Raw genomic sequence first — 13,275 nt, 5'->3', positions numbered from 1 at the left:
GTGTCGCTCTTCCGGCCATGCTCCTTGGCCGTTTTCTTTGCCGACCATCCTGTCCTTTCTACAGTCCGGTCTGCAGCTAGGTCTATCCCTCAATTCCCTCAAGGGACAGGTCTCGGCTCTGTCGGTATTGTTCCAGCGGCATATCGCCCGACTGGCCCAGGTGCGCACCTTCATGCAGGGCGCATCTCACATCATTCCTCCTTACCGGCGGCCTTTGGATCCCTGGGACCTTAATCTGGTCCTCACGGCCTTACAGAAACCCCCCTTTGAGCCTCCTAGGGAGGTTCCTTTGTTTCGACTTTCACAGAAAGTGGTCTTTCTGGTGGCCATAACTTCTCTCAGGAGAGTCTCTGATTTGGCTGCGCTCTCTTCGGAGTCACCTTTTTTTGGTTTTTCACCAAGACAAGGTGGTTCTTCGGCCGACTCCGGACTTTCTCCCTAAGGTGGTGTCTCTTTTCCACCTTAACCAGGACATTTCATTGCCTTCCCTTTGTCCGGCCCCTGTGCATCGCTTTGAGAAAGCGTTGCATACTTTGGATTTGGTGCGGGCGCTCCGAATCTATGTGTCACGCACCGCCGCTCTTAGGCGGTGCACCTCTCTTTTTGTGCTCACCACAGGTCAGCGCAAGGGTCTCTCGGCTTCTAAACCGACCCTAGCTCGTTGGATTAGGTTGGCCATATCCGATGCCTACCAATGTTCTCAGGTGCCCCCACCGCCGGGGATCAAAGCGCACTCGACCAGGGCTGTCGGTGCCTCTTGGGCTTTTCGGCACCAGGCTACGGCTCAGCAAGTCTGTCAGGCTGCCACTTGGGCTAGCCTGCACACCTTTTCGAAGCACTACCAAGTGCATGCTCATGGTTCGGCAGACGCGAGCTTGGGCAGACGCATCCTTCAGGCGGCTGTCGCCCATTTGTGAAGTTAGGTTTTGCCTACTTCTCAGTTCTGTTTATTTCCCACCCATGGACTGCTTTGAGACGTCCCATGGTCTGGGTCTCCCATAAGGAAAGATGAAGAAAAAGAGAATTTTGTTACTTACCGTAAATTCTTTTTCTTATAGTTCCGACATGGGAGACCCAGCACCCTCCCTGTTGCCTGTTGGCAGTTCTTGTTCCGTGTGTTTTCACCGGCTGTTGTTGTAGACAGAGGTTCCGGTTATTCCGGGTTTTACTCTATCTCTACTTATGGGTGGATGTCCTCCTTCAGCTTTTGCACTAAACTGGTTAGATTTGTCATCCAGGGGGTGTATATGCTCGGAGGGAGGAGCTACACTTTTAGTGTAGTACTTTGTGTGTCCTCCGGAGGCAGAAGCTATACACCCATGGTCTGGGTCTCCCATGTCGGAACTATAAGAAAAAGAATTTACGGTAAGTAACAAAATTCTCTTTTTTAACAACCTCCCCAGGTCTTGCATGGAGTCTCTGTCCTGGTTTCTGATGTCTGTTACTGTCTGCAGTGCTGATATTGTTCACAACGTTGAAGTGGCTCACGCAGTCAACTTGGGCACAGCTTGACGTCAGCGTTGCAGACATTTTCAGACACCAGGAGCCGCAGAGACTCAGCATTAGTCCTGGGGAGGATGACTACAGTAAGTTTGTTACTTTAAAATAAATCGCATCCAATCTATCAAAACATGAGTGATTTCAGGCAACCTGTCGGGTGCAATATGCAACCAGAAACAGAGGCCGCTCTGGGTGTATATTGCTAATCTCTGCCTAACCGTCCCTGTATACACTAGCATAGATAAAGAGATCTTTAGAAAAAGTATTTCTAAAGGTCGTTTATTATATGCTAATGAGACCAGGGACTAGTCGCAAGGGCGTGAGTTCCCTTGGCTAGTCGGCCCCCTTAGCATGTTAGCACGCACCTGTGGGCGTACGAACATGCTAATGAATGCACAGCCCGCCATCAAGACAGAGGTACGTGTGGCGGAGGATGGTTGTGTACTGTGCATGATCCGGAGTTCCCGGGACTTCTGGCTATGCACGCTATACCTCATTGAAGCTGAGAAGCTTACACCCGACATCAATTTAGTGCGCATGATTGGAAGTCTCAGATACTCCGGATCTTACACAGTGCGCACCCATCCTCCACCGCCCGCCATCAAGACAAGTGCGGTGTTGGTGCGCATTTATTAGTATGTTGGTCCGCCCACAGTGGTGTTCTAACATGCTAAGGGGGCCGACTAGCCAAGGGAACTAATGCCCTTGCAACCAGTCGCTGGCCTCATTCGAATATCATAAACGATCTTTAGAAATACTTTTTCTTTATCGTTCCTTTGGGAGACCCAGACCATGGGTGTTTAGCTTCTGCCTCCGGAGGACACACAAAGTACTACACTTAAAAGTGTAGCTCCTCCCTCGGAGCTTATACACCCCCTGGTGAGCCAGTCCCAGCCAGTTTATCACTTTGTGTTCAGGAGGCATACATCCACACATGCATTCTCATATGATTTTTTCCTTTTTGGAATGAGATTGAAGAAGTGCGGGTCCACGTCTGGACCCACGGCATGTCCCTTCTCACCCCACTGTGTCGGTGGTGTTGTAAGGTTGATTTCCAAGGCTGGAGCCTTACATGCCGTGCTCCTTCACCATCCCTCCTGGGCTCTGGCTTGAAGTGGGAGCCAGCACGGTCCTTCAGGACCCTGCTGGACCGGAGCACTCATCCCCAGGGACCTGGCCCTGCGTCTCAGCAGCCAAGTACCTGAGACGTTTATATATTGGGGGTCCCTGTGCTTTATTGTTTGGGGAGAGTGTGCTTACTGTATTTATTGGCATTTCCGGCGGGTTCTCTAGCTGTCGCCCGAGAACCGCCCTGATGGTGCCTGCGCGTCGGCCTCGCCGCTCAAATTTAGGCCCCGGCTTTGCCGGAGGCCTAGTTTCTGTTCACTGCCCTCGCATGTCACTCATGCAGAGGGACAGGCTCGACTCCTGCCGGCGGCCGTCCTGCACAAGGGAGGGACGCTCCCCACTGCTGTGCGTGTCTCCTCCCCTGTAGGTCTCTATGGCCCTCCAGATCCCGCTCTCCTCCAGGAACGCCCCAAGTCCCGCCCCCTCTCTTCGCTCCGGCGGCCATTTTCTCAGACAGGGTTCACTCTGCGCTGGCCTGCACTCTGCATCCCTGCTGAGGTGCTGTGCATTGGGGGTCCGGGCTTCGGGATCTGGAGGGCACACAACACCGCTTCCAGCGGTCTGGTAAGCCACAACCGGTCTCTGGTTGTGGACCTCTGTATATACTCTCTGGGGTTCATTCTCTTGCAGAGCCCCCACTCCAGCAGCATGTCTCACACGAGGAGCAAGGCTCCAAAGCTTTATACTGTATGCGCTGCATGTAAGCTCCTGCTGCCTGAACCGAGCACCTATCCACATTGTGATGTCTGCTCTAACTTGGCGGTGCCACAGCCTGGAGTCTCACCCCCAGTGGTCTCTCAGGCTGCTCCTGCACCTGTGGCTGAACCCCCGGCTTGGGTAGAATCCTTTTCTAGGTCTATCTCCCAGTCTTTTGCTGAGTCCATGGGACTTCTGTCCAGGACTTTGATGAATATGCATCAGCCCCCCTCTCAGGGTGCCTCTACTGCTAAGGGTCCCTTAGGATCTCTATCTTCTGACCTCCGTCCACCGGAGCTCACAGAGGATTCATCATCAGGGCCCAGACCCCGTCCTCCTAAGAGGAGACGCAGGGTTTCCTCTCCCTCCTCATCCCGCGGCTCTGATTCAAGAGCTGACTCGCAGGATGAGGAGGATGCCTTTACAGGGGGTTCGGAGGCTAATTCCATGTACCCCATTGATCTTTCCGAGGGTGACTCAGATCTTAGTGACTTGATTGCTTCCATTAATTCTGTACTGGATCTCAATCCGCCAGTATCAGAGGAGCAACCCTCTCTGGCAGAAAAGCACCAGTTTACCTCGCCTAAGAGAGTAAAGAGTGTGTTCTTTAACCACTCCAGTTTTCAGGCCGCTGTGACGAAACCCAGAGCCTGTCCTGACAAACGCTTCCCAAAGCGTGGTTCTGATGACCGTTTCCCCTTTCCACCTGAGGTGGTCAAGGAGTGGGCTCATTCCCCAAAGGTAGACCCTCCGGTGTCTAGGCTCTCAGCCCGGACCGTTGTGTCGGTGGCTGATGGCACCTCCCTTAAGGATTCCACTGACCGTCAGATTGACCTTCTGGCCAAATCCGTGTATGAAGCGGCGGGGGCCGCGTTTTCCCCAACTTTTGCAGCAGTGTGGGCTCTCAAAGCCATCTCTGCTTCTCTAGAGGAGATGCATTCCCTCACCAGGGAATCTATGCCCGAGATGGTTGCCTTAACTTCTCAAGCTTCAGCTTTTTCATCTTATGCCATGTCTGCCATGCTGGAGGCTTCTCACCGCACTGCGGTGCCTTCGGCTAATTCCCTCGTTATCCATAGGATCTTGTGGCTTCGAGAGTGGAAGGCAGATGCTTCTTCTAAGAAGTACCTTGCTGGGCTCCCTTTTGCTGGGTCCCGGCTGTTCGGAGAACAGCTGGATGAAATTATTAAAGAAGCTACTGGCGGAAAGAGTACTTCCATGCCACAAACCAAAACCAGGAAACCTGCCCAGGGTAGGAATCAGTCGAGGTTTCGTTTTTTTCGTTCCTCCAACTGGTCGTCCTCTAAGCCCTCCGCCTCGTCCACTAACTCAGCCAAGGACCAGAAATCCAAACCAAAAACGCGTCCACAGAAGACCGCAGGAGGTGCTGCCACTAAGGCAGCCTCCTCGTGACTCTCTGCCCGCTCCGGCAACGTCCTTAGTCTGTGGCAGGCTCTCCCACTTTGGCGACGCTTGGTTTCAACACGTCTCCGATCAGTGGGTGAGAGATATCATCTCCCACGGCTACAGGATAGAATTCTCTTCCAGCCCGCCAAACAGATTTTTTCTCTCAACTCCCCCTTGCTCCAAGGCCGCCGCCTTCTCACAGGCCGTGGCAGCCTTGCAGGCCAACGGAGTAATTGTACCAGTTCCCGCCCGGGAACGGTTCAGAGGTTTCTACTCAAATCTCTTCCTAGTTCCCAAAAAGGACGGTACCTTCCGGCCCATCCTGGATCTCAAGCTTCTCAACAAGCATGTTCAGGTGCGGCACTTTCGCATGGAGTCTCTGCGATCAGTCATTGCCTCAATGACCCAAGGGGATTTCCTGGCGTCCATCGACATCAGAGATGCCTATCTGCATGTGCCAATTGCAGTTTCACACCAGCGTTGGCTACGTTTTGCAATAGGAGACGATCATTTCCAATTCGTGGCTCTCCCCTTCGGGTTAGCCACGGCCACTCGGGTATTCACCAAGGTCATGGCAGCAGTGATTGCGGTTCTGCACCTCCAGGGGTTGGCAGTGATTCCTTACCTGGACGACCTTCTAGTCAAGGCTTCATCCAGCGCAGACTGTCAGTGGAGTGTCTCGCTCACTCTCGCCACTCTAGCCCAATTCGGGTGGCTTGTCAATCTTCCCAAATCCACTCTGACTCCGACCCAGAGTCTCACGTACCTAGGGATGCAGTTCAAGACTTTGCCGGCACTTGTGAAGTTGCCCTTAGTCAAACAGCAGTCACTCCAGCTAGCGGTGCGCTCTCTGCTGAGGCCCCGCCGTTATACCCTCAGGCGTCTGATGCAGGTGCTGGGTCATATGGTGGCGTCCATGGAGGCTGTTCCCTTTGCCCAGTTCCATCTGCGCCCCCTGCAGCTGGACATTCTCCGCTGTTGGGACAAGCGGCCTTCCTCCTTACACAGGTTAGTGGCTCTGTCGCCACGGACCAGGAGCTCTCTTCAGTGGTGTCTTCGGCCCCTCTCCCTGTCCCAAGGGCGCTCCTTCCTGGCCCCGTCCTGGGTGATTCTCACCACGGATGCCAGTCTATCCGGCTGGGGAGCGGTATGTCTCCACCACAGAGCGCAGGGCACTTGGACTCCGTCCGAGTCAGCCCTTTCAATCAATGTGCTGGAGACCAGAGCCGTGCTTCTAGCTCTCCTAGCTTTTCACCACCTGTTGGCGGGCAGGCACATTCGAGTCCAGTCAGACAACGCGACAGCGGTTGCCTACATCAATCACCAAGGCGGGACACGCAGCCGCCTGGCAATGATGGAGGTACAACGCATCCGTCAATGGGTGGAGGACTCCAGGTCCACCATATCTGCAGTCCACATCCCAGGCGTAGAAAACTGGGAGGCAGATTATCTCAGCCGTCAAAGCGTGGAAGGTGGCGAGTGGTCCCTGCACCCGGCAGTGTTTCAGTCAATCTGCCGCAAATGGGGCACTCCGGACGTGGACCTAATGGCATCCCGTCACAACAACAAAGTTCCTGTTTACGTGGCTCGCTCCCACGATCCTCAGGCCTTCGCCGCGGACACTCTGGTTCAAGACTGGTCCCAGTTTCGCCTGTCCTACGTGTTTCCCCCTCTAGCTCTCTTGCCCAGAGTCCTGCGCAAGATCAGAATGGAGGGCCGTCGAGTCATTCTCATTGCACCGGACTGGCCCAGGCGAGCTTGGTATCCGGACCTGCTCCATCTGTCCGTAGAGATGCCGTGGCATCTCCCGGACCGTCCAGACCTACTTTCGCAAGGTCCGTTTTTCCGCCTGAATTCTGCGGCTCTCAAATTGACGGCGTGGCTCTTGAGTCCTGGATTTTGACGGCTTCTGGTATTCCTCCTGAAGTCATCTCCACTATGACTCGGGCCCGTAAGTCTTCCTCCGTCAAGATCTATCACAGGACTTGGAAAATTTTCCTGTCCTGGTGTCGCTCTACAGACCATCCTCCTTGGCCATTCTCCTTGCCGACCCTTCTGTCTTTTCTACAGTCCGGTCTGCAGCTAGGACTGTCCCTCAACTCTCTCAAGGGACAAGTCTCAGGTCTGTCAGTTCTGTTCCAGCGGCGTCTCGCTCGGCTGGCTCAGGTCCGCACCTTCATGCAAGGCGCGTCTCACATCATTCCGCCTTATCGGCGGCCCTTGGATCCCTGGGACCTTAACTTGGTCCTCACGGTATTGCAGAAACCCCCTTTTGAGCCTCTTAGGGAGGTTTCTTTGTATCGTCTGTCATGATGTATGTAGTTTTCTCCATCCCATATTTTTGTATAAGATGCCATGTGATGTATTTTACCTTCTCTCTGTATTTGCTGTAGTACTATGTCTTGGGATGTAAGTGACCATACCTTCCCCCAGCCTGTATCATATTGCAATCAGGCTTCAGCAGTAGCTATTGTCATTGATTTGGTGGGGGTTGCATATATATATTGTTCTTCTCAGCATGGGACTTCTCCAATCTACAAATTGGTAAACAGAACAGAGCCAGCAGTCTGACTTCCATTCATGCATCAAATGGCCAGGGGGAGGTGTGCCCACCTAAGGGGCTGATCCCAGGAGAGAAGAACATGTTAGTTCAGTTAGTTGGGAGCTGAGTTTTGTAGAGGAAGGGAGCGAGATCTGATTCTGCGGACAGATCTCGCCGTCCAGTGGATTGTGTGGGATTTCTGGGACTCTGAAGAGGACTATTTCGTCGTGATCTGGCACTTTGGATTATCGGGAGGTGCCCCCGAATCTGTTTTAGTTGGACTTGTCAAGTGCTGTTCCTGTATTCCTGTTAGTAAACCTGTTGGATCATCCTCGGCCTGTTGTCTCTCTTTGCTCTGATGTACACCCCGTCACATCGTCTTTCTCAGAAGGTGGCCTTTCTGGTTGCCATAACTTCCCTCAGGAGAGTCTCTGATTTGGCTGCGCTCTCTTCGGAGTCAACTTTTTTAGTTTTTCATCAAGACAAGGTGGTTCTCCGTCCGACCCCGGACTTTCTTCCTAAGGTGGTCTCTCCTTTCCACCTTAACCAGGACATTACCCTACCTTCCTTCTGTCCGGCTCCTGTTCATCGCTTTGAAAAAGCGCTGCATACTCTAGATCTGGTGCGTGCTCTCCCGATCTATGTGTCTCGCACCGCTGCGCTTAGGCGGTGCACCTCTCTTTTTGTGCTAACCACAGGTCGGCGCAAGGGCCTCCCTGCTTCTAAGCCGACCTTAGCTCGTTGGATTAGATCGACCATTTCGGACGCCTACCAGTGTTCTCAGGTGCCTCCCCCGCCGGGGATCAAGGCACACTCGACCAGAGCTGTCGGTGCCTCTTGGGCTTTTAGGCACCAGGCTACGGCTCAACAAGTCTGTCAGGCTGCCACTTGGACTAGCCTGCATACCTTCTCGAAGCACTACCAAGTGCATGCTCATGCTTCGGCAGATGCGAGCTTGGGCAGACGCATCCTTCAGGCGGCTGTCGCCCACTTGAGAAGTTAGGTTCTGCCTACTTCTTAGTTTTTCTGTTTATTCCCACCCAGGGACTGCTTTGGAACGTCCCATGGTCTGGGTCTCCCAAAGGAACGATAAAGAAAAAGAGAATTTTGTTTACTTACCGTAAATTCTTTTTCTTATAGTTCCGTATTGGGAGACCCAGCTCCCTCCCTGTTGCCTGTTGGCAATTTCTTGTTCCGCGTGTTATCACCGGCTGTTGTCGTGGACAGAGTCTCCGGTTGTTCCGGCTCTTGCTCTGTTCTACTTGTGGGTGGCTATTCTCCTTCAGCTTTTGCACTAAACTGGCTTGGACTGGCTCACCAGGGGGTGTATAAGCTCAGAGGGAGGAGCTACACTTTTAAGTGTAGTACTTTGTGTGTCCTCCGGAGGCAGCAGCTAAACACCCATGGTCTGGGTCTCCCAATACGGAACTATAAGAAAAAGATTTTACGGTAAGTAAACAAAATTCTCTTTTTCTAAAGATCTCTATTTATGCTAATGTATACAGAAACTACTAGGCAGTGATTAGCAATATTTCCCCGGAACTGCTTTTATTTATGGGTGCATATTGCACCTAACAGGTTGCCTTTAATCATTCTCATATTTTAATAGCTTGGACGTTTCTGAACACAGTGATGCCACATATGTATTTTTTTTATTATCTTTATTTTTAACGGGCAAAAGGGGGATGATTTAAACGTTAATGTTTTTTTCTTTTTTTTTTTTTCTCAACATTTTTTAAAACTTTTTTTTTTTTTTTTTTAAAAAACTTTTCCGTTTTTAATAGTCCCCTTAAAGGACTATAACGTGCTATGGATTGATCACTTATGCTATATTCAGCAGTGCCATAGCATTGCTGAATATAACCAAAATCACAGTCTCCACTGAAGCCCAGCCAACAGGCAGGTTTCAAAGGAGCGCTGCCATGACAAGCACAGAGATCTTCAGCAGACCCCCAGCTGTCATAGCAATCCATTGGCGATTTGCAGTCACATCACAGGCTCGCTGATGGGAGCCGAAAATTGCGCGACCGTACATGTACGGCTGATGTCATGAAGAATTAAATGTCGTGAAGGTTAATAATTACACCTTGTGAGTACACACACAAAAAAAATTAGTTATGTCTCTTAGAAGGGTAGGTAAAAAAAAAAAGCTAAGCCTAGTCACTTAAGAGTTAATAAAAATACAGGAGTAGCATTAACTAAAAAAAAACATAGTCCCACATAGTTTCCCAAAACCACATTTTGCCAAGTGTACAATGGCTGCAGCCCTCGGACATTGGTCTTACACAACCGAACTTTGGCTGTAGTGATCTCGGTATATGACTCCCTGTTCCCCTTAGTGATGTGCACTACTGAATTGGACAAAGTTGCAAATGTAATTTTTTTTTTTTCTTTTCTATTTAGGTTCAGAACTTGGCGGTTCGAGGTCAGCAGACTACTCAACCGACGTCCTCAGCTGCAGGGCCTACCATTGCTCATGCGGCTCCTCCATTGTCCAAACCAGCCACTCACTCAATGCCCTCTTCTTCTGCACCTTCACAACTGCCATCTTCTCCAGCAACACAGACTGTAAAGAGTCCGATGGGTCCAGCAGGGGGCACCGTGAGTCAGGGGAGTCAGACGGAGACAGAGGTGAGAAAAGCAGAAGGAGACGCCGTGCAGCAAAGTGTCGGGATCAACTTGACCAGAGCTGCCACACCAGCGCCCAACCAGACCCTCATCAGCTCCGGTGAGTTCAAATGCAAATCTGTGAATTGTCGAAAATCTTCCCCATTCCTACACCTCGTCCTTTTAGAAAGGTTTGATTTAAATACATATATTTACCAGATATATTAAAGGTAAGACTGTGGGACCGATTCATGATTTTTATATTTTTTTTTCCCTTTTTTCCTTGTGCTATTCATTGGCACTTCTTTTGCTCCAAATCCTTCAAATTGACACTCGTGGTTCATCTATATTATATATGAACCGTTGTGATTACTCGTGGTTGGTTTCTCGCTAATCCCGCCCTCCCCGCACATTCCAAATGCGGCATTGCTACATCCACACCCCAAATCCCTCCTGACCCCACACATAAACTTCACGTCATCCAGCACCATGACAACCAGCACGGCAAAATCCTGCATACACTGAGGAACTGATCATGTGACCACTGACTCCTCCCCTCCATGCGACATCATCACAGGTCCTGTAAGCACAGAGACAAATCCTGTTGTGTACATTGCACACTCGGGGGAGAGCTATATACCCTTGGGAGGTGGGGGGGGAAGAGAGCTGTATACCCTTGGGAGGGGGGGGGGGAGAGAGCTGTATACCCTTGGAAGGGGGGGGGAAGAAAGCTGTATACCCTGGGGGGGGAAGAGAGCTGTATACCCTTGGGAGGGGGGGGGGGGAAGAGAGCTGTATACCCTTGGGAGGGGGGGGGAAGAGAGCTGTATACCCTTGGGAGGGGGGGGGGGAAGAGAGCTGTATACCCTTGGGAGGGGGGGGGGGAGAGCTGTATACCCTTGGGAGGGGGGGGGGGAGAGCTGTATACCCTTGGGAGGGGGGAAGAGCTGTATACCCTTGGGAGGGGGGGGGAGAGCTGTATACCCTTGGGAGGGGGGGGGAGAGCTGTATACCCTTGGGGGGGGGGGGAGAGCTGTGTACCCTTGGGAGGGGGGGGGAAGAGAGCTGTATACCCTTGGGAGGGGGGGGAAGAGAGCTGTATACCCTTGGCAGGGGGGGGAAGAGAGCTGTATACCCTTGGGAGGGGGGGATGAGAGCTGTATACCCTTGGGGGGGAGAGCTGTATACCCTTGGGAGGGGGGGGGAAAGAGAGCTGTATACCCTTGGGACGGGGGGGGGAAGAGAGCTGTATACCCTTGGGAGGGGGGGGATGAGAGCTGTATACCCTTGAGAGGGGGGGGGGAGAGAGCCGTATACCCTTGGGGGGAGAGCTGTATACCCTTGGGAGGGGGGGGAAGAGAGCTGTATACCCTTGGGAGGGGGGGGAAGAGAGCTGTATACCCTTGGGAGGGGGGGAAGAGAGCTGTATACCCTTGGGAGGGGGGGAAGAGAGCTGTATACCCTTGGGAGGGGGGGGGAAGAGAGCTGTATACCCTTGGGAGGGGGGGAAGAGAGCTGTATACCCATGGGGGGGGGGGGGAGAGAGCTGTATACCCTTGGGAGGGGGGGGAGAGAGAGCTGTATACCCTTGGGGGGAGAGCTGTATACCCTTGGGAGGGGGGGGGGGGAGAGAGCTGTATACCCTTGGGAGTGGGGGGAGAGAGCTCTATACCCTTGGGGAGAGAGCTGTATACCCTTGGGGGGAGAGCTGTATACCCTTGGGAGGGGGGGGAAGAGAGCTGTATACCCTTGGGAGGGGGGGAAGAGAGCTGTATACCCTTGGGAGGGGGGGGAGAGAGCTGTATACCCTTCAGAGGGGGGGGGACAGCTGTCTGTATACCCTTGGGGGGAGAGCTGTATACCCTTGGGGGGGGGGGGAGAGCTGTATACCCTTGGGGGGAGAGTTGTATACCCTTGGGGGGAGAGTTGTATACCCTTGGGAGGAGGAGCTGTATACCCTTGGGAGGGGGAGCTGTATACCCTTGGGAGGGGGAGCTGTATACCCTTGGGAGGGGGAGCTGTATACCCATGGGAGGGGGAGCTGTATACCCTTGGGGGGGGGGGAAGAGCTGTATACCCTTGGGGGGGGGGAAGAGCTGTATACCCTTGGGGGGGGGAAGAGCTGTATACCCTTGGGGGGGGGGAAGAGCTGTATACCCTTGGGGGGAGCTGTATACCCTTGGGGGGGGAGCTGTATACCCTTGGGGGGGGGAGCTGTATACCCTTGGGGGGGGGGAGCTGTATACCCTTGGGGGGGGGGGAGCTGTATACCCTTGGGGGGGGGGGAGCTGTATACCCTTGGGGGGGGGGGGGAGCTGTATACCCTTGGGGGGGGGGAAAGAGCTGTATACCCTTGGGAGGGGGAGCTGTATACCCTTGGGAGGGGGAGCTGTATACCCTTGGGAGGGGGAGCTGTATACCCTTGGGAGGGGGAGCTGTATACCCTTGGGAGGGGGAGCTGTATACCCTTGGGAGGGGGAGCTGTATACCCTTGGGAGGGGGAGCTGTATACCCTTGGGAGGGGGAGCTGTATACCCTTGGGAGGGGGAGCTGTATACCCTTGGGAGGGGGAGCTGTATACCCTTGGGAGGGGGAGCTGTATACCCTTGGGAGGGGGAGCTGTATACCCTTGGGAGGGGGAGCTGTATACCCTTGGGAGGGGGAGCTGTATATACCCTTGGGAGGGGGAGCTGTATACCCTTGGGAGGGGGAGCTGTATACCCTTGGGAGGGGGAGCTGTATACCCTTGGGAGGGGGAGCTGTATACCCTTGGGAGGGGGAGCTGTATACCCTTGGGAGGGGGAGCTGTATACCCTTGGGAGGGGGAGCTGTATACCCATGGGAGGGGGAGCTGTATACCCATGGGGGGGGGGGGAGCTGTATACCCATGGGGGGGGGGAGCTGTATACCCTTGGGGGGGGGGCTGTATACCCTTGGGGGGGGGAGCTGTATACCCTTGGGGGGGGGAGCTGTATACCCTTGGGGGGGGGGGGGGAGAGCTGTATATCCTTGGTGGGAGGGAGCGAGCTGTATACCATTTTTGGGGGGGGGGAAGAGCTGTATACCATTTGGGGGGGGAAGAGCTGTATACCCTGGGGGGGGGGGGAAGAGCTGTATACCCTTGGGGGTAGAGCTGTATTCCCTTGGGGGGGGAGAGGGGGGGGAGAGCTGTATAACCTTGGGGGTAGAGCTGCATACCCTTGGGAGGGGGGAAGGAGAGCTGTATACCCTTGGGGGGGGGAGAGAGCTGTATACCCTTGGGAGGGGGGGGAGCTGTATACCCTTGGGAGGGGGGTGGGAGAGCGGTATACTCTTGGGAGGGGGGGGAGGGAGCGGTATACCCTTGGGGGGAGGGGCACAGCTGCATACCTTTTTGGGGGAGCGTTAGCTGGCTG

General features: G+C 53.6%; 1 protein-coding gene across 3 annotated transcripts in view; it reads left to right on the top strand.

The window, feature by feature from the left end:
* Positions 1–13,275, top strand: part of PHC1 (polyhomeotic homolog 1) — a 110,822-nt gene that overhangs the window by 12,756 nt on the left and 84,791 nt on the right. For all 3 annotated transcript variants that reach the window (XM_075348526.1, XM_075348527.1, XM_075348529.1), the window contains exon 7: positions 9,677–10,001. In XM_075348526.1, the coding sequence (XP_075204641.1) occupies positions 9,677–10,001 (325 nt within the window). The remainder of the gene's footprint in view (positions 1–9,676; positions 10,002–13,275) is intronic.

Source organism: Anomaloglossus baeobatrachus, chromosome 5, assembly GCF_048569485.1.
Source record: "Anomaloglossus baeobatrachus isolate aAnoBae1 chromosome 5, aAnoBae1.hap1, whole genome shotgun sequence".
Lineage (NCBI taxonomy): Eukaryota > Metazoa > Chordata > Amphibia > Anura > Aromobatidae > Anomaloglossus > Anomaloglossus baeobatrachus.
The sequence above is the reverse complement of the archived record's forward strand: the minus strand, read 5'-3'. Positions and strand labels throughout refer to the sequence as shown.